Source organism: Corvus moneduloides, chromosome 6 (assembly GCF_009650955.1).
Source record: "Corvus moneduloides isolate bCorMon1 chromosome 6, bCorMon1.pri, whole genome shotgun sequence".
In the NCBI taxonomy this organism is placed as follows: Eukaryota; Metazoa; Chordata; class Aves; order Passeriformes; family Corvidae; genus Corvus; species Corvus moneduloides.
Window position 1 is genome coordinate 5,311,864 of NC_045481.1, and position 24,457 is coordinate 5,336,320.

The following is a 24,457-nucleotide window of genomic DNA, read 5'->3' on the forward strand; positions in this document are numbered from 1 at the left end:
ACACCCCCACTCCGGGCTCACGGAGCCCCTTGGCACATCCCAGGATGTTTGCAGCCCTGAGACCCTGATTCATGGTACAGTCACCTTAAACCTGTCTGCAGTCTGGTTTTGGCAGAAACGGGGGCCAAAGCTTCTTGTTCTGTCCCACAAGTACAGCCACGTGCCCCTGTTCAGCTGTTGGTTTGTGTGCTCTTGAACTATGGCCTGTTTGGTTTGGAGCATTTCTTTGATTTATCTGGAATTCAGGAATCAGAGCACCTTCAACCCTGGCCTTATCTGTGTTCAGAGGCTGCTGTTTGGATTACTGATGGCATCCTGGTACTGCACTCGGCAAAGGGACTAAGCTTAGGACAGGCCACCCCATTGTTATCCCATGGGCCTCCTGAACTGCTCTGTTTTCCAGCCAGGTGTCTGCAGAGCTTAATTTAGTTCTTCCCAACACCTCCTTGCTTTAGAGGACCTGGGGAAGGGTCCTGAGCGTGAGTCCTGATGTTGTGTCAGAAATGAAGGGATTTAGCCCTAAACACACATTTTGCTAAAGGGACAAATCCCAAGCACAGACCAGACACCCTTACCCTCTATACCACACCCTTCTACTTGTGGGGATTTTTTTAATCAACATGAATTAGGAATGAAAGTGAGGGAAACAGGATCCTGGGGTCTCTAATTTTAGGCTGCTTACCAGGTATTTGCCTGTGTCAGAGCAGCAGACAAACAAGCATCAGAGCAGCCCAGCCTCTCATGGGTCTTAGTCCCTGTAAGCTTAAAACTTCAGCCTATGGGAGTTTAAATAAAAATCTCTTTCTAAACACACCTGTTTCATGTCAATCAAGTGTATCATCAGCTTCATCGATCTGTCAAGTTACAGGATGACAAAGACATAAGAAAACCAAAAAAAAGCTGTTGTTTGCAGTCATGCAATATGAAAAGTTTCTCAGCCTTAGCACAAGAACAGCAGGATTTTTGTACACGCTCGTCCTTACTTCTTCTTTCTTGAATAAGAGGCATCAGCATCCTGGAGGGAGAAGACATTAAATCAGAATTTCCCCACCCAGCTTCCTGCTGTGTTAAGTCTTTCACTCACAGTGTTGTTTTTATTTTGAAACAGCTTGTGACAGTGGGCAGTTACAGTGTGAAAGCACAAAGTTTTAAGCTGCATGTGCCGCACTTATTTTTGCATTTCCTGCTCTTGCAGTACTTTAACAGGGTGAGGTTTTGTACCAAATTCAGCAAAAACACAGTGAGAATAAATAGCATCTACCAGGGAGCACTTCAGGAACAGAAAGCTGCCCTGCATATCAGGGCTCTAAGTGTGAGTGAGGAGCAATGCAGTCCCAACATTCCCACAGCAGGAGAGTCAGCAGAGCGAAACAAGCAAGCAGAGGAGACAGGGACACGCTGTACACTCACAATTCCACTCTTGAAGTTCTGTATCCTCCTCTTGCCCATCCTGTTCATGAGCCACCAGGCCCAGGTGGGCGCGTACTGCCACAGGTAGCACACGGCCAGGTAGGGGTGGTCGCTGATCCAGGCCTCCTTCACGTCGTTGGCCACGCTCACCAGGGTGAGCCGGGCACAGCGATCCGTGGGCATCTTGTGGGACTGGTCCCCGCTGTTCTCGAGGGACTGAGGGGGGAACAGAGCAGGGAGGGGTTAGAACTGGATCCTGGGAGTGACAGAGGGAGGAAAAGGGCCAAGCTCTGTGTGACAGACACACTCCTCCCTGTTTTCCCACAAGCAGAACTCACCCAGAGACTGGGGCAGAGGAACCCATCCCTCACTATCCTCTGGTTTTCAGTGTGGGAACACTTCCCATCTTCCTTTGGCTCAAATAAAGCACACTTTTAATTAATGCCTCTATTGATGGGTCAAAGGTTTAAAAGAAAATGGATCTCCAGGCTCTGTCCTGCTTTAGCAGGGCTTCCACTTGATGGTCTTTATTGAACAAGTTCCCCCATCCGCAGCTCTGAGGAATGGGAACTCCCCAGTTCCCAGCTGTGCCTGCCCCATTCTACCCTAAAAGTTACTCAAGTAACCAAGTTAGTAGATGAGGTCACATTCCCCATTAACTTAAACATTCCTGCCAGTTCTCTTCATCTCAACCAAGAGAAAAGCACCTAGCTGCTTTGGAGTAGGGACATCAACCCGAGGTCTTGTCCCCATGTATCATTTAGTTAACATAAACCACAGCCCTGTGGACTAGTGCACATTTCACTCCAGTAACAACAGGCTGCTCTAGCAATCTGTCCTTCTGTTTCACAGGGAAAAGCAGTTCTGGTCTAGATTTGCTCCTCCTCCCTGGTCTTCTGCCACACCAAAATCTGAGGAATATGTTTTGCAAGCTTTCACCATTGTTCAAAAAGAACATCTTTTCTTACATGCCAGTCAGAAGTTTTGCAACACAAAAATCATTCCAGAACACGATTCGGCAACGAGAGATCCCCTCCCTGTCACTGGTGGGTTATCCCAAGCTTCAAATCGATTAAATTTAGGGCAGATTACAGTCTGATGTATCACAGTAGCAATTTTTGCCAGCTGCTTTGTCAGACAGCCTTTACTAAAAGCCATTGTGCTGTTGGAAGGTTTTGCTTTTCCTCCTGGAACAATCCCTAACAGGAAAGGAATGCACAGCTCGTGTCAGCTGAGCCGGGGCTGTGCCAGCAGCAGCGTCACCCACCAGGGCACAGCGTGACCAGGGCAAACAAAACCCTACCTGTGCAGCAAGGACAGCACTCCTAGGCTGAACTGTATCCAGAAAATCCTGGCTTTCCCCCCAAAACTGCAGCACAGTGGCTGTACAATATATTTTACTAGATTTGGGTTGTATGTGTTAGAAGAGAGAAGGCATAACCATTATCAAACTCAATTTTCATTTGACAGAGACTTGATACCACAAAGAATGACAAGACTATAGACAGTTCTGCACCACTCAAAGGACTTCTTGGTAAGAAGATGAGGTTAGTGTTTGCTAGGAGGACAAAACCAGACAAAAGTACCCCACAAAAGGACCACTGGCCCTGCAGCAAAAGTTAGGTTTGTCACAACAGAACTGAGTCCTTACCTTTGCAAGATTCTCAGTAAAGACATTTTGGATAATCTGGGACTGTACAGGCCCTGGGCAGATTTGGATAATGCTTATCTCAGGGTAGTCAGTCAGCTCGGTCCGCAGAGAATTAAAGAATCCCTAGAAGACAAGAATATAGTGAAATCTTCCTCTGCCATGTTTTCTGCAAGGTTTAACTGATGACACCTTTTCATAAAAATTTATGCTACAAAGAAAACAGCATTTCACTAAAAGCAGTTCCTACTACTTTCTGTGACTTTTCACAATCAATGGCTAATTTAGCATTTTACCTGCAGTTACAGACATTGATATATAAAGCAGTGAGGAATCTATCCTCATCTTACCAAACACACAATTTCTCTGAACTACAGCCACATTCTGCTGTCCCCGTACTGAGGCCAGGCCTTGCTGTTTGGCAGTAGAAATGCCACCAATCCTAAGAATTGCAATATCATGGAAATCACCCTTTTGCAGGTGAATTGACATTTGGGGTGAGATTAAAGAGTTTACACAGTGTCTATGAAGTAAGTGAGGAAGAAAAGGAGGAAAATTTTCAGCATAGCAAAGTCAAAAATGCACCCTGACACTTCAGGGGCTTAATCTGCAGCACTGAATCTACTGCAGAGTTTGAAACTGGCATCCACATTGATAAAAATCTAATTTCAGCTCAGGAATATGCTACCAGTGTATCCAAGTTAAACTAAAATTACAAAAATTGCAAGCACTTCTTTTCTTTAAGCTAAGAGGATACAAGGTTTTCCGAATCTCTGTAGCAATTCACGTTTAGACAGCAACTATTATGGGAAACATGGCCAGTTCAGGAGGCTGCATTCCACCAAAGCTGCTGCTCAAGCATTGTGCAAGATGATTTAGCCAACATCCCATCATGTCTTATCTCAGACCTGGCTACCAACAGTTCCCTGTATCTATTCCAACATGTAATTTTGTGTCACAACGGAGACACAGAGTGAGCACAGGCTGATAAACTTCTCCCACTGTCGTAAAATTTTATCAGTTTACTCCCATCCAGCTTGGGAGGAGGGCTGGCTGACCCAGAGCTCTTCCCTGAGCTGCAATACAGGCTAAAACCAGTCAGATATGGGCCTGTGGTGACACAGAACCAGCACCTGGGACAAGCCACCAAAGCTCAGCAAGGAGCAGCACACTCTGAACAAGAACATGGGCTCCAACTGCCCAGTTGCTGGTGGCTTATTTCAGTTCATGGATTGCCTACAGGCTTTGCAGATCAGTTCCCTAAAAACACTGAGCAGGAATTTAAAGGCATGAGTACCTGCTGGCTCCAGATCTGGGGCTGGATCTTCACAGCATGTGAGCAAATCTGGAGAGGACTAAATTCTAACATTAGACACACTTATGTGCCCAGAAATCTGCTCCTGGACAGATGAGAATCTGCTGGCCTTCCAGTTGTTTCGGATTAAAAAGCAGGCCCTCCCCTGGCTCCTCCACCCCTGTGGGCACCAAAAGGGCTGTATTCTATCCACCACTCCAGGCTAATGCTATATCCCAACCTGCACTTTCCTCACCCCTTCCTTCCCTGAGCCCACTTCTTGCAGAAAAGCCCCAAAACCCCCAAGTTGTGCAGTCCTGTCACAAAGGCCGTGCTGTCAGTCCAGCTAAGGAAAAAGTCACACATACAAGACACTTAGACCACACTCCCCCACCACTCCCTGTCCATTTGAGGTGAGTAACAGAACTGGCTCCCATTTTGCCTGAAGGGAACACACTCAAGATGCACTTCCAGGAGTCAAGGAGGTGGAAGGGAGTGTGTCTGGGAATGCTGTGGTAGAAGGGAAGCCAGACCATGGCTTGGTCACTTGTGACAAAGCTCCTACACTGCTCAGATGGTGAGATGCTCCTGGGATCCAGGCTGTACCAAAAACTGGGCACCAGAGCAGCCACACGGAGGCACACAGCAGCAGCCAGCTCTGTGGGCACTGTCGAAGTCAGGGTGATTTCATTAAAGGCTGCACAGCCTGTAAGCATGAAATGCGAGCAGCCAGAGATGCCAGCGAGCTCCTGTTCCTGCTCTGCAGCCATTCTGCTGCCCCACATCCTTGCCTCATGCTGCAGCTCCAAGGTTTTCCACCAGAGAAGAGGCACAGACTTCACCAGCAACACAGGAGGGCCAGGACACTCAGTCAGCTGAAATCCTGGCTGATGCACACGGACAAGAGCCTCTTGAAAACCAGAATCTTACAAAGACTCAGTCCCCTCCGGAGGCTCTGTGTACAGTATGTACATGTTTTCTAATTCCAGCACTTATCCTTGATATTCAAAGACAGCTGGCATGAAATTCGTCTACTTCCTCCCAGAAGAGAAGCTTTAAATTCCTCAGAAAGAAAAATAAGTGCTCTCTCTTCTTGAAATTCAGACAGGGACAAGCCCAGATTTGGGAGCAGTAAAGGAACTCCAGTGCAAGAGGGAGAACCCAAGTGTTTCCACCAAGCCCAGACTGAAGGCAGCTCTGGCATTCAGACACAGAATGTGTGGCACAGGAACTTCTTTCAGCCATCTCTGGGTCTTTCCAGCTTAGTGACAAATCCTAGAAGATGCTGAAGAAGGCAAGGCTGAAATAACTGCTACCCTGACAGAAGTACTTAGGAATTCCACTCATGACCAGACAGCGAACAAAGAGAGGAGCTGTTGCTGCTCAGTGCAGTCCCTGTGCTTCTCAGACAAGTTCCTGATGAAGGAACATTTTGAAGGCCACCATTTCTGATCCACTCCCCATGGCACCAATTAGATGAATTCCAACTGGGTGAATAGCACATGATCTCCACGAGCATCATCCCTCCAGGAGAGAAAATGCACCAGGCAGATGCAAGCTCCCATGGACTTGACTCATGCTCTTACAGCACTCCCAGCACTGAAATAAAGGGTAATTTCATCAGTAGAACATTGTTATGAAGAATTCCAGTTGGCATGAATCAAAGCATGATTGTTTCAAGAACAGATTCTAATTCTAGGCAGAATTCCTTCCTTCCTCCTACAACTGCCATTTAAAGGAATTAAAAAATAACATTAAAAAAATGAAAAAAAAACCACAAGCAAAAGGAAGGACTTTTTTCAAAAAAAGGTGTAATTAAGATTGCAGCATTAAGGGTGTCAGTTGTGATATAGACTCCAAGGCATGAATTAAAAAAAGCAACAGAACAAGCCAAAAAACATGACAGATGAATCTGTGTCAGATGGGCTCCCATGTTTAATAACTGGTGGCTTAAACACAACCTTCAGGAAGATCTTAGAATACAGGTGGATATATTCTGGGAAAGCATCACTTTATGCTTTGGCTTATTTTTCCCCTCCCTTCTTCCAGTCTCCATTTCTTCTTGGTCAGCATCAGAAATGGGTTACAGGGCTGTCTGAGGAGGGCTGCCATTCCTACAGAATTCCTTTATCTGAAATGCACTGGAAGTTTGTTATTTCAAAAAAGTTTTTCCTAGTTTTTGGGGGCTTCGTGCCCTTATCTAGCTGTAAGTCCTGACCAATAAAAGACTCCAGGCAGAGTATTTCCAAAATCTGTATTGCAAGTTGTGTTTCAACACCTGCAATTAGTGTTTGTAGAATTACTGTGAAAGAAACAAGGAAGCAGGTTTGGAGTCTGGCCTGGTTATTGAGCAGAGGTAAAAGCTAATAAAGATAGAAGCAGTTCAGTCAGCTTATTTTAATTAATTTTAGTAAACCATGTCTTCAAAACTTTGTCTGTCCTCTCAGTCTTAACATGAGGTTCAGAATTCTGAGTTATTTTTAAAGCAACATGTGAATTCCTTGTGCTCTGCAATTAATTAGCCATGCTTGGCCCAACTGCACCACACCCAAAGATAATTCAACCGAAAGAACATTTAATAAATAAATGAGCATGAAGGGAAGTCAGGCTTCTGCTCATTGCATTCTTCTAATTTAAATCTACCAGGCTTAACCCAAAAGCTGGCCTATAATAGGCAATTCCAGCATTCACTGCAATGAAGAGCAGCAGATCTCTCCCCATCAGTAACTGAAAAATGTTGTTAGCAGAGACCTGTCACCATCTTCTACATCTTCATCTTTTCAAGAGGCTTTGCAATGTCAGCCACTGGTTACATTTTTGTTGTCGGCGGTCAAATTGTCGAAAAGATACTGATCCCTTGGCTTAAGCAGCTGTTTGCTCTGTTCATGTGCTGAAATGCAGCAGGGAGTAAGAAGTTGCCAGTTTTTAAACCATCACTGAGCACAGCTGAAGTTTGTTTTACTGAGATCAAAATGTACATTAGCAGGAGGCCAAGCAGTGGTGAAAGACAAATATGTCTAAACAAATTCACTAGTCAAACAAGTGATTCCTCAATGATATAGGCAGAAACTTTTCTGAGCTCCTCTTTTATGTTTTTCTACCCAAGTGACACCACTTTCAAAAAGTTTTTCCAGGCAATATTAAATGCTAAGTGTCAGGCAGAAGATAACTTCCTACAGCACTGGGAGCTGCCAGTTCTTCACACCACAGAAAGACACAGAACTGTTGGGAAGAGTCGTTCAGCTGTTCCCAGATGGATCAGGAATTCTCATTTCTCTGAGTACTCTGCTTTTCCATTCACTGTTCTCACTTCACTGTCCTAAAGATTTCCTCAAGTCTTAAAACTCTCACCAGTGACTCTTTCTCCCTAAACGAATTAAGACCATTAGGGCTCTATATGCAACAGAATAATCCTCTCATAGAGGTGTTCCCTCATCTGAAGGCCAGAGGCTGAGGTTTTGTGTTTCACACTGGAATTTAACCATGTAGTGGTTAGAACCAGCTAAGCTGGCACTTGAATTCCAGTCAGGCAGATACATCTACTGTGGGAGCTGAGTTATTTCACATTTCAGAGCAAATTAATCTTAAAGGACTTCCAATACCTGAGGATGTCGCATGCACTATGTGAAATTTCAGGTGAGACTTGTGTTTTCTGCACAGAACAAGGCCCTCTGCTACAGTCCTGGTACTGGTCCACTTAATTAACTTAATTAACTTCCAGACTGTAACTCACCTGCAGAGCGTGCTTGCTGGCACAGTAGCCGGTGGCAAGAGGAGCTCCCATGATGCCCATCACACTGCTCACAGTGACAATCTTCCCTTTCTTCCTCTGGATCATGTGATTCAGGACATACTTTGTCAGAGAGATGGTGCCCAGGTAGTTGAGTTCAATGATGGCATTGTAGACATCCAGGTTTGTATCCACGAACAAGGAGCGTTGGGAGCGCCCACCATTGTTGACCAAAACATCAATCTCAGGAAAGATACAGAGATAAATTAATATAAACACAATTTCCCTTAGTATTTGTGGTTCCTCAGGCAATCCAGTGACATCAAGTGAGTGTTTAGCCCTTGGCAATGATTATTTGGCACTTTTATAATCATTTGGCAGCGATTATTTGGGTTTTGCTGAAATCCAGAAGCAAGCAGCAGAAAGGACAAAAATTCAGGTACTTTTTGGCGAGTTTAAGACTGAAACTGAATAAAAATATAGACACTGCTGAATTTATCACACAGTAAAATAAAAGTGAAATATGAGCATAAATGGAGGTCTAGGAGACAAAGTAGCTTAACCCAGAAGCACATCTTACCTTGCCAAAATGCTTGAGCACACTGTTGGTTGCAGCTTCGTGAGAGGATCTGTCAGTCAAGTCGAGACGCAGAACAAGGATATCATTTTCAGTCAGGCTGCTAATCTCTGAAAGACAACCATGAAGGGAATGGGAACCAGTAAGATTCCCAACGTAACAACTGTGGGCAACATAACATGCTTTTAAACACCACATTTTCACAGACACCAAGAAACCATAACATCAAATTGGAAATAAAATGCTTGCTTTGTTTCCATTTTGACCCCCACGTAGAATCTATTTTTAATCTGTTCCTACCAAGTGTTTTTCTCATCATTGGTTTTTGTATGTGAAAAGCTTGACTTTATTAAACAGGCTTGGTAGCACAATACAGAAGTTTCACTTCTCCAAATAAATTGTAATAGTTGGGAGTAAAATCCAACAAACTTTTCACAGAGGGATTCAGAAGCACATCAGGAGCCCTGACACTTTGCTTGGATGTCAACAGGTCAAGCCTGTTTATTCCTGACAACAGGACTCACACATTCAAGCCCAAAACACAACATACATACCTGAATAGCTATGAGGCAAAGTCTATAGAAGCTGAATTATTGGGGGCTTTTTTGGAGGAGGTAGAAGGCTTTTGTTTAACTGACAGCTTTTAATGTATCCATCCCCTGAAATAAAAGTCAGCTGCCATCAAGTTCCAGCCTTTTTGTTGTGTTTTTCCCCCACTGTCTCTTCAGAACAACTGACCTTTTCCATAGAAGGCATTTCTTGAGCAGTGATTTGTTACCCTGGCGTTTTGGGGCAGATGACTCACAAAAACAAAATCTTCATCATTTCAAGCTTTTTTTTTAACTACATCTAACAAGAATTTTTACATTATTTATATTAGTGTGTTGGTGCTATTTTTTTTTCCTAAATCAATTCCTATCCATATCTAAGTGCAGTTGCTCCCCTTTAAGCAGCTGCCCTCTTCAGAGAGCCTTAGGCTTTGATTTTTTAATTACTACTTCTTGCAAATACAGGAGAAGTTGAACTTTGTCTTAACAGTGATGTAGAAATATAGAAGTTACTTAAACCCATGAGTTGCCTCTGTTCAAAGGTCATTAGTATTTAAGATACTGGTTAAAATAAACCCATCTGTCTGGTTTTAAGTTAGTAGTATTTCCATTTATTGCTCCCTCCAACCCCTCCATGCGCATTTTCTCCTCCATTTCTTCCAGAAATGCAGCAGTAAAATGTAGTTTAAGCTGCCCTCTGAGGGCCACACCTCTACCTCTGCTGCTTGAAGCAGATTTGCACAGCTGAAACCTGTTGGGGTGTGGATGTTTCTGCCATGGATTAACAAGACCACATGGTCAGCCCAGCCATGAAAGATACACAGAGGAGAAAGCAAAGAGCAGAGAAAGAGACACAGACTGCGGGTAAGGAAGGAAGTGCTCTTTTATAAGATGTAAGAAACTTCTGACATCAGGAAATTTCAAACCAGAAACCTTGTTTTGGAGCAGTCTGTTGCCCAGTTTGATTTCCACCCCCCAAAGCATTCAAACCACACATCTCTAGCAGCTTCCTTAGTTCTTTTCTAGGCTAAGGGATCCTTACTTCAGGCACTCCTCACAGACAGCTTTTATAAAAATCAAGCATTCCTGTTGCCCTTTTCTAAACTCCTTCTCCCATTCACTAGCCCATTGTTTTCCTGGCTGATGACCAGCACTGTGCCCACTGTAGAAGGCATGTATATGTCCCAATTTATACACTGCCAGAATGGTGTTCCTCATTGCTTTTACTAATAAACCCTAATATTCCACTGCCCCTTTTGCCTGCTACCAAAGTGATGTTTTAAAGGGAACAATTTCTGGATATCCAGAAAAAACACTTAGTCCCAAGTGGGAGACCTTAGTTTAAAGTTCATTGCTCAGGTTTCAGATCAGTAACTCTTTCCAATACATGTTGATCCAAGGTAGCAGTTTCTCATAACATCATAAACACTATATCTCAGAAGTATTTTCCAGCTCTTCAGCATTTCCTCTTCTGCCTTTTATTTCTCCCTTGTATAAATGCCCTTCAACAGAGGTTGAGCTTTCAGCAGAGGCTGATCAACATGACCTCTTGGGGTCCATTTCAACCTCAATTACTGTATAATTCTTGAACTTATAGATTGCCTGTCACTCATTTGGCCTATCCATAATTAAATCATATTTGACCTTTGCCAAACCGAGAAACATCCCCTCCCACTCCTTTTTTTTTTCCTTTTTAGCGATTTTGAGAGAAAACAGCCTCCAGCATTCTGACAAAAGAAAGGGAAAGAGTGGTTGGGGAAAATAGAGGAGCCTCTTGCAGGAGCTGTGTGAGTTATACAAGTTGTTTTCTCTCCCTCCTGCCCAAGTGCAATGAAGTGTTGAGTTGGCATATGCATGACTCAACAGGTATTACCATGGCTCTTACAGTCCTTTCCCTCTCTCTCTTTCTCCCCCTCAACTTTTAAGCAGTGTAGAATGCACAAACCTGTACCACAGGGTGGTGTCACTAAACTTTGGACAAGATATATGTGCTTGTTTCTGACACACAGCTCAGTTGCTGCTGCGTTCAACCTCTACAGCAGGCATGGTGCAGTCTATGAGCTCCAGTTATGCCCCATAAATCAGCCAAATTCATACTGATGTTGCTCATTGCAGCTCACACTTCATCTACCCCACATTACTCAAACCTTACAGGACAGTCTTGAACTCAGCTGCAAAGACAAAGCATGCAGGTGGAAACAGGGACAGGCCATCCAGGAAGCACGTGGACCCACTGGACAAGCATGCAGGGATGGAATCAGGAAGATCAACACCCAGGTGGAGTTGAAACTGAAATTTCCATTGGACTTGAGGAATGTGAAAGGCAGCAAAGGCTCCACAGGTACAGCAGCAGCAAAATGGAGACCAAAGACAGGGTGAGCTCACTGCTGGATGGGGATGGTGAGGAGGAACTGATGAAATGCACAGGAAAACGTGAGGTACTTATTGACTTCTTTGCTTCAGTCTTCTCTGGCAAGCTCTCCTCTCAAGTCTCCCACACTCCTGAGGCTACACTCTGGGGAAGGAAACACTGCCTAGAGTCAGACAAATCAGGGACAAAATGCACAGACAAGCAGGACAATATATGCATCCATGATTTACAAGAGCTGACCAATGTCACTCCTTTTTGGAATGTTCTTCTAAGTGGAGTAGCTCCCCAGGGACAGGAAAAAAACAAATGTCATACAGCCTAACTTCAGTCCTTGGGAAAATTATGTGGCAATTCCTCCTGAAAGCAATTTCCAAGTAGGTGAAAGACAAGGAGTGTGGGAAAAGCCATCATGGATTTAGCATGGCCATATACTGCCTGACCAACTCAATTGCTTTTTGTGATCAGCTGTGGTATCCCTCCATGATCAATATGTTTGAATATATTCATTAGTGAACCAGATGATGGGGAAAAAACCCACAGGTTTTCACAAAATTTTGGTTTAACATCAAGTTCAGAGGAGCAGCTGCTGGAGGGAAGGCCTGCCATGCAGAGGCCCCTTAACAAGCTTTAAGAATATTCTGACAAAGCTCATTAAGCTCAATAAATTAAAATGCAGATTTTCACACCTGGGACAGGACGATGCTCTGCAGTACTGCAGGCCAACACTCAAAGGGTCAGGGATCAGCTCTCCAAACAAGACCTGGGGTCCTGATGGAAGGACAGCAGCAAGCTGAGTGCAAGCCAGCAACTGGCTCTGGCAATGACAAATGCTAATGGGCTGCACTAGTAAAAGCAGACTGAGGGAAAGTGATTTTTAAGAGCTTCTGCACAGCATTCTAAGACTGCACCTAGAGCACTGTGTCTAATTTTGGACCCTGTAGCTCAAAACAAATACTGATGAACTGGAGATAGTGTAGCAAAGGGCCACTAAGTTGGTTAGGGTGGCTGGCACACATAACAGTCAAGGAAAAGAGTGGAAGACAGATTTACACAGCCTTGAGACGCAAAGGATAAGAGTGGAAGTGGGTCCAATTACTACCTTCCACTGCTCAAAAGCTGGCTGTGGAAAACATGAACTATCATAGAATCACAGAATGGTTTAGGTTGGAAGGAACCCTAAATATCACCTTGTTCTAAAGCCCTCTGCCATGAGCAGGGACACCTTCCACTATCCCAGGTTGCTCAAAGCCTCATCCAGCCTGGCGTTGGACACTTCCAGGGATGCGGCAGCCACAGCTTCTCTGGGCAACCTGTCCCAGGGCATCACCAGCCTCAAAAGCAAGAATTTCTTCCAAATATCTAATCCAAACCTGATTTCTGTCAGTTTAAAGCCATTTCCCCTTGTCCTGTCACTTCATGCCCTAGTTTTGTTTCTGTGTTACTGAAGAGTTTCCAGTATTCCTACTAATCAGACCACTGGTTAAAGTTCAGCAGTAAATTTTGCAAAGCACAGGGCTACCTAAGACTTTCAAGCTTGTGTATGGCACAGCTCAGACATTCACAGGGTCACTGAAAATTGGCAGAGGCAGAAATCATCTCAGATAAATCCGTGCTCTCGGTCCCATCACTTGAAATAGTATTTCTGCATATTCCTTAGCACATCACACAAGTATTTCCTGAAAGTGCCTGTCCAGGACTGCAGCTGCTGCCAGCCTGTCTCATGTTAGGAGTTTTGCAATCACAACAAACAGCCACAGACGCAAAACGGTGTCACAGACTTGTGCTGACCATTGCGTCACACAGCACTGGGGTTTTGTCACGATTGCCACTTTAACCACACTGTCATCACATGCCCCTCACTTCTTTTCAAATATTAAACTGTTTAAGTGACAGCTTTTTTGAGCCCTCAGACAATAAAACTAAGGAGTGGTGCATTTTTGAAAGTTCCTTGAAAGATTTTCTGAGTAGGCTGCTGCAACTTTCAGCTTTCTAGGCATGTTTGGGTGCTAATCCAAGAAAAACATCTGATTATTCCCTAGCACACCTTCCAAATAGACTGTGGACATTCTGTCAACATTTCTAAGACTGACCTGTCAGTGTGATAATACATTCCACATAAAATACTCCATCCTGAGCTATAGAGGATAAATAGTCTGAAAAAAATGTATAATGTTAATAATGTTCAAACCCTCTACTTACCAGTGTGAATTAACTGCCTGTTCTTCTTGCTGCCAAGCCAGAAAACATGAGAGAAAAAGAGAAACAGGAGGAATGAAGCCAGACTACTGGCTCATCGGGCATATGAAAGCTAACTGGAAGATAACTGAAATAGTTAAATATTTTGCTTCATATTTTTTCCTCTTGATTACAGGAGATCCTCTTCCTTACGCATTCTTAGAACAACTTTTTCTGAACATTTTTATTAGTTCATTGTAGATCCAAAAATGCTGCTAGCAAGGATTTTCTTGCTATTTTCTAAGCACATGAGAGATTTTTCTCTCTCACAGAAGAGGTAGCAGAGTATGTAAACAACCAAGCCACCACCTGCAACCTTGGAAAGTCTTGTTTATGGTATAGTAGAAAAATATTTTGACAATGGATGTTTTAGGATTTTAGCCAATTCCCCCCAAGGGGTGGCTGGTCCTTTGTCCTATTAGACTATGAAGAAAAAAGTCTATAAAAGAGTTGGTAAAATAACTAAATAAATCAATCTTGCTGCACAATTCCTGCCTGTTGGATCTTCTCTCCTCCTCCTCCCTATGGCTGCGGGACACGGTGATATACCCTAGGGCCCAGGCCTGCAGTAATAGTTCATTTTCCAAAGAGCAAAGTCGGTTGTCTCTCTGCCTGTAATGTGCACAAACCTGAAGAAAGACTATTTCTTAGTAGCAAGCAGCTACATGGTTTGGTTCTTTACAGGATGATACCCCTGAGATTGTTTCCTCCATTCCCCACGGCATTTTTTCCATTTCTTAATCTAGTACCTTACAAGAGCACTTGCAAGTGATAATGAGATTTTTAGGTAACAGTGACATGTAGGCAGTTGAAATGCACATCTATACAAAGGCTCCTCACTCACAAAAAGAAGATACCAGCTCTGCATGAAGTTGACTTTCATCATTAAATTTATTGTTGTGATATGTGGGTTAGTGTTCCTGTGGCAATTCCAGCCCAGCAAGGGTGGGATTGCTTGCATGAAATGCTAAGTTGTACTTACGAAGGCATTTCTTTTTCACTCTCTGCAGTTCTTCCTCCCTTCTGGCAGAGATGGCAAGCAAGGCTCCCAGCTTTGCCAGCTGGTAAGTCAATTCTTCTCCGATGCCACTTGAGGCTCCTGTCACCCAGACAACCTTGCCACGCAGTTCATGTTCTATCAAAAGAATCAAGACAGCAGTTCACACATTGCCAATGCTAGGATAAGCATCTAACTCACTGCAGGGGTGTAATCTGGTGCTGGTTTTAAGAAATATGCTCATTTTGGGGGGTATTACAAAATCCTGACTTCTTTATTTTTTAGTCACATGCAGTTGTGAAATTGTTCATAGTTGTCCTGTTGCCATTTGAACTTTGTTCCAAGGCTAATCTGAATAAACACAGGTTATTTACCTGATGGAAGAAATCTGATTGCATTTCTGCAGGCCATTCACTCATAACAATTCCACTAACCTCATCAAAAACAGCTTCAGAGGAAAAGAGAGAAGAGAATTCTTGGAATTGACAGGAAACCGTTACTATATTGCAAATACAAACAAAAGCCTAAGCAAATCTTTCCAAATAATGTTTTCATCCCAAAAAATGTTCCAGAGTAGTTGCTGCCAGAGTAAAATTCTCTGAACAAAGACAGCTAATCACAAAAACCCCAATGGGTGTTCAGGCACTTTGTTTTGTATCTGATGCAGGTTAGCTCCTGCACTGGCCAGGGCACAGTACACAGAGTTCCCAGGGTGCAAGTTCATGTGGGCACTCCCCGTGTTCTCACAGCTCCTGCCCTGACATGCTTTTTTAACCTGTAGTAAAAATAAGAGCATCTTGCTCCTTTTACTCCTCTGCTGATATGCCTGTTCCCACTTGTCTACAATCATTCCCACTCCGTGGTACACCTGGGCACCGGGAAAGGCCTTAGTTTTCCAGACATATGTCCAAAATCACCAAATCCCACAGATGGCTGGAATATCACTCAATTAATTCAAGAACATGATTAAGGGAGGAAGGATCACAAATATCAGAGCACTTCCCAAAAGGAATCATTGCCTGACACGTGTCACTGTTCCTCAAGATCAGCCATAGTGAGTATCAGTCTTGGGGAAAATCTGACTCAGAGCACTGCTGACAGGAGCTCTTCCCTCTGTTTCTCAAGTTTGTGCATTCCAACATCTAGCCAACCAAGAAAGATTTCATGGCATAACTCAAATAGCAGAGCCAAATGCAGTTCCTGAGACTTAAAGCCAGTTCCCTTCTGGAAAGGGTCAGAACAGCATTCTTCAGCTCACTGAAACTTAACCGCTCATTTCATTTAGCGAAAGTGCTCCTTTTCCACTGTGGCTGGTGCTGCTTTTACTTCCTGCTCTCTTCGGTGATCAGTTCCTGGTTCTCTCTACACTGTGTTTCAAATTTCTGCTTTTGGAATCTTAATGACACAAATCCCACAAAGAGACCAGCACCAAAACCCTTTACCTTCAGACAAAAGCAGCGAGCACTCAAGACTGACTATCAGAGCTCAGCTTGACTTTGTGGGGCTGGCAGTGATTATTATTTGTCTTTTCTTAAGCTGACTGTATTTCAGCCAAAGAAAAATCCCTCCTAAAGTCAAGCTTTTGTGGTTTGGGATTGTTTGGAATGTTATGTTTCTAAAAACACCTACAGCAGCAGGAGTCACTTCCCGAAGGAGAGATGTATTCTAAGGTTATGAACTAGGGAGGTGGAAAGAGATGTTCCTGATGGTGTAGGTATGTCCACTGTGTTCATCATTAGAACAAATGGCTGCTGTCTATAAAGCTTATTCACACTCTTTTCCTACAGTTTTATTCCAGTATATTCGAAATTTATTGAATTAATCACAAGAAACATGGGAGTTTGCCTCTCCTATCACATTTTTTTCCTGCAGAAAACCCAAGCAGACAAACACTACGTGAACAAAACAACACATGGACGTAATTTCAACCCTGCTTACCACACTCATTCCTCTTGCTACTGAAAACAAATCGGCTTCCTCCTACCACTTAGTTTCCCTGTTCCCAACCTGTCTTGGGCAGCTTCACAGCAGTTATTCAGGATCTTGTTCTGTGAACAGAATAATTAACTGAGATAAGGAAAGTTTTCCCACCGATTCCCCAGGGCTGATCATTACCAAGCACTGAGCTACTGAGAGTTAACATAATGGGAAACCTCAAATGCTGGTGTAGAACAAGTACCAAACCATCAGCTTTGCTCCAGAATAAATGTCCTGTTGTTGCTGGAAATAAGTTTAAAAATTAACCGTGCCAAATTAAAAAATAAAAACAGATTATTCTATTACTAACCATTAACTACTGTGCTACAAGGCATAACAAATGAGAGGCTGAACTGAGTAGCACTGCAAGTAATCCAAAAAGTTGGTTTGTAGCTCTATTTGGAGGCTTTTCCCAACATTTTATAGCTCTTACAGCACAAGGTTGCCATTTCTTTCAGGAAAAATATTTCAAGTGCGGAAGTTTAAAACAGAACATCCACTCCAGAGCCCTAAAGAATCATACCATTATTCCTAAATTTATGAGCAGGGTTTTCATACATGGAAGGTTCCCTCTTAGCTGCCTGTGAAAAGCAACCAGTGTTTAGGGTGACTTCTATCCACCCAATGAAACACAACACGGAAGGAAAGGCATCCAGCACCCAAAAACCTTTCCCTCCTGACGACACACATATTCAGAGGATGGGAAGCAATCCAGCACCTGCCAATGAATAAATCCAAAAGTCAATTTTCCCTATAGAATTGAATCACTGAATTAGAACCACTCTTACCTACATTAAGGCCTCTCTTTGGAATTATAGTTTATAGCACAAGAAACACTGGAGATCAGTCCACTTTCTGCTAAATACCTTAATCTCCAAAAACTTCAACACCCATAATAATGTTGTAGAAGTGATAACACAATATAATGACTGCAAGAGTGATAGCTCTAATAACAGCTTTAGTTAAAAATCAAGGAATCCACACTTTATTTTCTTAGGCACCCTACATTACATGCACAATATGGAGAGAAGGAAAAGGGAAAATATATTAAATGAAACATCATTTCTAGTGTTTGTCCCTTCTCTTTTTCAACCTGATTTGCTGCATGGTACCATTTCAGCTATATGTTTTACTTAATTACAAGCACAGAGGCTAGGGGGCAAGGGGACGTGGCCAAAACAAAGCCTACCTCTTATGCTGACAAATTTCTGCCTAATTCTTCTTGTATTACACGTTAAAGCAATTCCTTCACAAAACTACTACATTGGTCTTTACATGGGAATTTTTAGAGACTACTTAAAGGGTTTCCAGGCCTTCAATAATTCTGAAGGCTACATTCGAATAACACTTTGTCTACCCAAGAGAGCTCCTACATCTTGATGTGTATTGCACACAGATGCCTCAGGATAAAACTCCATTTCTATTTGGACTAGTCAAGATTTATCTCATTTCTCTGCCCTGATTCTTTCCATGTTCTTTACAAAGTCCACACACGGAGACTTTGCAGTTTTTCTTACAGCAAGGGAACTCCAACCAAGTTCATACAAAACTTTGGGCTGAGTACTCAAAGAGTTACAGGAGATTGTTTGCGCTGATCTAAATTTAGTAATTTTTAGAGCTTTATTACTTGTGCTAATCCATCTATAGAGAACAGAAAAGCATGCACATTTGCAGGAAGCTTCTACTGAGAGCAAGAGAAAAGGATGTCTCAGGTTTGTCTTACTCTTCTCTCAAGCAGCTCCTAATGCCAAACTTCACCTGTGCCACTATCCCCTAAGGAATCATGGTCCCAGGCTCAAACCGTCACTGCACCATTCCCGATCCACCTTCATGCGATGCAGTCCCTTATCCCTATCTCAACCCAACAGCCCATTTCAATTCCCACATGGGACATCTTACACTGTCTCTCATCCCACTTTTTTTCCGATCAGCTTCTGTCCCCACTCTCCACTTCCACCTCAAGCACCAGCAGCTCACAGCAGCCACGAATCCCCACAGCAGGTGGATATTCACAAATTTGTGCCTTTTCTGCCCAAAAACCTCTATTAAGCAAACAAAACCTAGATTTCTAAAGATCTTTGTCCAGAAATAGGGAGAATTGCAGTCAGAATAGAAAGTTCAACACGAACAAGAACTGAAAGTGCCTGTCTAACAGCATTTTATTGAGCTTTTGTCCCCCCAGGTGACAAAGGCAGCACCTTACAGAGATGCAGTGTACACGGGACAGCATCGCGTGCCCGGGCTGGTCGCTGGCGCCGTTCAGGGTACAATTCACGGAAGAGGAAACCCAGTTAGCCCCAGCATTAACAATCATGTTTACTTCACCGTAAACACTTTCGACACCCCTGTGAACACAAGATCCGCTTGAAGATGTCAGAACAGGCTGGACCAGAAGCTAAACATTTAGGCTACAAAGCCACTCGTCCCGGCCACACGGGCCACGCACCCTCGTCCCTTTCCGAGATGTCTTTCCACACTGTCCCTGTGCCCAGTGCTCGCCGCAGCCTCAGCTGTTCCGCGGGGCCCTGCTAGGACCGGGAACCTGCCCAGAAACTCTGCAAAACAAACAGTTTTGGGCCAAACAAGCCAGCCCTCGGCACAGACTCGCGGGAATTCACGGGTGCGGCTTTTTGGGAGCTGCTTTGCCGGCACGAGGGGCACCACGCGCCTTATCCAGGTAAAAGGCAGGTAAATTACACTTTTGGGGTATTTTTATGGATAACCCCACGACACAGCTGGTGCCACCAGCACCTCTATGCTCCTCGCCACCCCGCTTGCGGAGCGCCCCGCGCCCGCCCCCGGCGCCACCGCGGTCCCCTGCCGGGGCTGCTGCCGGGCGGCATTACCTGGCTTCTTCCCCCACCTCTCGGCCCAGAGCAGCGTGAGGTCCCCGTCGGCCCTGAGCCAGCGCAGCAGCTGCACCAGCAGCGCCAGGAGGGCCCCTCCCGCCAGCACCAGGCACAGCGCGCACCCCCACGCCATCGCCGCCGCGCCGCCGCCGCCGCCCACCCGCACGGCACCCCTTTATCGGGAGCCGCCCCCGCTGCCCGCAGCCAGCGCCGGCCTCCTCCCCGCCTCCCGCCTGCCTTCCACCCCCGTCCCCTCCCTTCCCCGTCCGCTCCGCTCCGCTCCGCTCGGCCGCGCTCCCCCCGCAGCGGGAGGCGCTCCCCGCCCGGCCCCGCGGCGGCCAAGGCTGCGGCGATAAGCGCGGGGTCTGTGGGGCAGAGGCCGGGCGTGCGGCCGGGGGGTGAAGGTCGGTTTCTGGGAGCGGAGCCCTTTGTTTCCTCTCCTCGCCGTGCCACCAGGGCAGCCAGGGCTGCGCGGCCTTTCCTCGCTGCAAAGAGCGCTGCCCACCGCACGTCCCGGGCAGCGGGGCGGTGTCCAGGGCTCGGCTTCGGTGTGCAGAGATCGAACGCTGCTCAGAGAACAAAAGCCAGTGCCTGGTTTCCTGGAGAGCCTCGTGGCTGTCTCTTCGAGACACCGGCGATTCCTTTGCCTTCTGAAGCTCTCCGAGGGCTTCAGCCCAGCTGCAGCCGCCCCTGGCTCCTGTGAGAGGTCGCACCCTTTCCCGGCCAGGTTCGTGCGGGAATGGACATACCTCCTGCTTTCCCACCTGTGAATGCAAACCCATTTCTCACATGCACTCAGTCTGGCCAACGTTTCAGACCTTGGGCTCCAAAATTCGTGTTGGTGGATACCGACAAGTGCTAAAAATACTGGGGACTGCAGCATTTCTGGTCATCACATCACTCATCTACAGCTCTTCACCATGGATTTATTAGTGCTTATGTGCAGAGGTGAAAAACTGTTCTTACTGCTTTGATGTACCAAAGTATTTCATGAGAGGAGGTACTCCCATAAAATAGGAGGCTAGAGAGGGACTTTTTTCAAGGACATGCAATGATAGGACGAGGAAATGGCCTTAAGCTAAAGGAGGGTGGGTTTAGATCAGATGTTAGGATGAAATTCTTTCCTGTTAGGGTGGTGAGGCCCTGGCCCACGCTGCCCACAGAAGCTGTGGCTGCCCCATCCCTGGCAGTGTTCCAGGCCAGCTTGGATGGGGCTTGGAGCAACCTGGGATAGCAGAAAGTGTCCCTGTCCTTGGCAGCAGGGATGGAACAAGATGGTCTTTGAGGTCCCTTCCAACCCACACTGTTCTATGATTCTATGAAAAGGGAAACCCACAATAATTCCTAGCTCCTAATCAGATATGACACAAATGCATGCAGGGCTTATGTGGGACAGGACATACATCCTGTTCCCAAAATCTCACAGGCTCAAGCCCCTGATCTGCCAGAAGGTGTAGCGCAGGATGGCTCTTTACCACATGCAGCTGCTCGGTCTGTTCCAGCTCCACCAGTGCGCAAAGAATTCATGAATCACCTCCTGAATTACCATAAAATTTGCATTACAGCTTTTTGAGGCAAAACACAGCCATGGTCTACCTTTGAACCCTTAGGTTCTTATTGATTTTTCAGCAAATCAGTCCAAACCTAATCCACACGACAAGAGAAAGGTGACAGAAAATAAAAATATACCATATAAAACATACTTTGCTTCTGTAAATAGCCCCAGTCATCAACCATGTCCAAACTAATAATTGTAAATTAAATGGTTGTGGTGGTTCATAATAGAAACAGGCCTCTGAAGGTTATGAAGGAAATCACAGAACTATGATTGTTCACAGTTACACAGCTATAGGTAACAGCTATTTTTATATTCCTCTGTTTTCTCCTGTTTTACTGAGTTGAGAACTATTTATCTTGTGTTAGTGCAATGGACAGTGTAATGGAACCTTAATGTCATAGAAAATAGAAATAATATAAATAAATAGCAAGTAACTTAAAGTGTTTTCTGGGTCTCGTTTCCTCCTTCTGCTAAATGCAGGGGGTGCACACACAATCCTGGAGCTTTGCGCCGCAACACACCCAAATAGGCAGCATAAAGTTGGAAAAGGATGTACACTGCAGCTGCACAATATATTCCCAGTCTGGGTTTTCCCAGCTATCCCCAAAGACACAGGGATGCAGCAGCTGGGGCTGAGCATAGAAAAGATGAGTAGGAGAAGCTCACAAGGTTCCAGCACCTTGTGATTGGTTAGTGGTGAGAATTTATCCTGTTAACTCTGTGCTTCAACTCTTCTTTTACAACAAAACTGAGTAAAATATATTTCTCCTGTTAAAAAAAAAGGTAAAGTTATAGAGGTTTTGTGAATTTGTACACTTGCACAGTCTCTATCGGTAGGGATTTTATGTCCTGTCCCTGAGACAGGCATGACGTTCCTGCTCAGTCTCAACCTGAGGTTGGGAAGGAGAGTACTCGGAAAACTTACAGTGTCCTTTACAAGGTAATGCCCATTCTTGCTGTTTTACAACTTATAGAAAGTAAATATGCTCACCTCATTAGTATTCTCTTTATGATAGGTAAGTATACTTAAGGAATTACCTGTTCAAGTCAATTCAAAATATTTATTTTGAGATCTCCACCAGCAGTGAAGCTACCACAAGCCACAGCTTTTACACATGGCCGATCTAAACCATGCCAGACTGAAATTTCTTCTTAACCCCAAAGAAACTGGCAAGACATTGATGGGAGTCCAAAGCTGCCACTTCCAGTCTAACCTTTATGGCCAGGAGTGCTCTGACATTCCTTGCTGGAAGTGCAACTTTGAGAGCTGAGAGTAACAGAGCTGCCTCAGAGCCTGCAAGTACTTAGGAAAGAGATGTTTGACAGAGCACCAAAGTGAAGTGAAACATCTGGCCAAGAAGGCCAATGGCATCCATCAAAAATAGTGTGGCCAGCAGGATTAGAGAAGTGATTGTCCCTCTCTACTCAGCACTGGTGAGGCCACACCTTGGAATCCTGTGTCCAGTTTTGGGCCCTCAGTACAAGAAAGATATTGAGGTGCTGGAGCCCCCAGAGAAGGGCAACGGAGCTGGGGAAGGGTTTGGAGGGTCATGTGAGGAGCAGCTGGAGGAGCTGAGGTTGTTCAGCCTGGAGGAAAGGAGGCTCAGGGGAGACCTTCTTGTTCTCTATAACTTCCAGACAGGAGGATGGAGCCAGGTGGGGTTTGGGCTCTTCTCCGAGGGAACAAGGGATGGGACAAGAGGAAACAACCTCAAGTTGTGCCTTGGAATGAGGTCACACATCAGGAAAAGTTTCTTCACTGAAACCATGGGTAAGGATTGGAACAGACTGCCCAGGGCGGTGGTGGAGTCACCATCCCTAGAAGTGTTCTAGAAACAATGGGATGTGTCACTCAGTGCCATGGTTTAGTTGGCAAGGTGGTGTTTGGTCAAAAGTTGGACTCAATGATTTTGGAGGTCTTTTCCAACCTTAATGATTCTAAGATTTCTGAAAGGATCACATCATAATGGAGCCCTTGGATTTGACCAATATCTTAGTTTCCAAGGAAGACCAAAAAAAAATTTCTCTTTATAATGTCTGAACTTAGTTTCCACATGAAAAGCTAATTTTCACTTTCTGAAGAGGCCACTGCTAACAGCTTTTAAAAGTCAACCAAAGCCAGCCTGAACATCAGCAGCATGAATGACAGCTCTGCTGCACTTTGCCCTGTGCAGATGGCACTTTGGAGTTCAGCAAACACATTCTGATACCTGCACAGAGCACTTAACTGCCGCTGGGAAGTGCAAGAGCCAAGGTAAATCTGGAGTACAAGGCTCTGAAAAAAAAATGACAAGCAGTTACTAATGTGGGAGGTCAGAATCTTGCTCCACACCCTCTGTGAGCCTTGCTGAGGTTCCCATGCTGTCTCAGTGGCAGCAGATAACAGGTCGATTAAACTCAGCACATAATATGATAACGAGCCTTATTCTCAAGAGTTGCACAAATTATATTGACACAGTGTAAATAAAAACAAGATAAGCTGCCTTCCATCTCTAAAGCAACATGGCAGAAATTTGGTTGGATTGCTTCTTCTATATATTTTTGGTTTTCTTCAGCTGTGCAGTATTGAGGAGACCTTGTGCAGAAGAGGAACTGCGGGATGGAAGGACTGAGAGCTGTCTTGTGGAGAAAGACTTGAGGATACTGAAGGGTGAAAAATTGGACATGAGCCAGCAGTTTGATCTTGCAGCCCACATTTTCCCCCTCTACTCTGCACTGGTGAGACCTCAACTGAAGGTCTGTGTCCAGTTTTGGATTCCTGTGACAAAAACAGTGTGGACCTCTTGGAGCAGTTCAGAGGAGGACCATGAAAATGGTCAGAGGGTTGGGGCTCCTCTCCTGTGACAAAAGGCTGAGAGAGTTGCAATTGTTCAGCCAGGAGAAGAGAAGGCTCCATGGAGACCTTGTTGTGTCCTTTTAATATATAAAGGGGCTTATAAGAAACATGAATTCAGGTTAGCAAACATGCAGTGACAGGACAAGGCACAACAGTTTTAAAGTGAAAGAGGGCAGGGTTAGATTAGATATTAAGAAGAAATTCTTCCTTTTGAGGATGGTGATGTTGCCCAGAGAAACTGTGGATGCCCCATCCCTGGAAGTGTTCCAGGCCAGGTTGGATGGGGCTTGGAGCAACCTGGTCCGGTGGAAGGCATCCCTGCCCATGGCAGGGGGTTGGAACTGGATGGTCTTTCATGTCCCTTTCAACCCAAATGATTCTGTGATTCTAAAAAATTTTCACAGTACATTTTCACAGATTTATGGGT

At 44.8% G+C, this 24,457-nt stretch overlaps 1 protein-coding gene across 1 annotated transcript; it reads right to left on the minus strand.

Annotated features, from left to right (window-relative positions):
• Window positions 1–597: 597 nt before the first annotated feature.
• DHRS7 (dehydrogenase/reductase 7) lies at window positions 598–19,788 on the minus strand. Its single transcript, XM_032113543.1, has 7 exons — window positions 19,634–19,788; window positions 14,796–14,948; window positions 8,663–8,769; window positions 8,086–8,325; window positions 3,062–3,184; window positions 1,411–1,626; window positions 598–1,015 (listed from the first exon to the last, which is right to left on the minus strand). The coding sequence occupies exons 1-7, from the start codon at window positions 19,767–19,769 to the stop codon at window positions 980–982; spliced, it is 1,011 nt and encodes a 336-aa protein (XP_031969434.1). The 5' UTR covers window positions 19,770–19,788; the 3' UTR covers window positions 598–979.
• Between the last annotated feature and the right edge of the window lie 4,669 nt (window positions 19,789–24,457).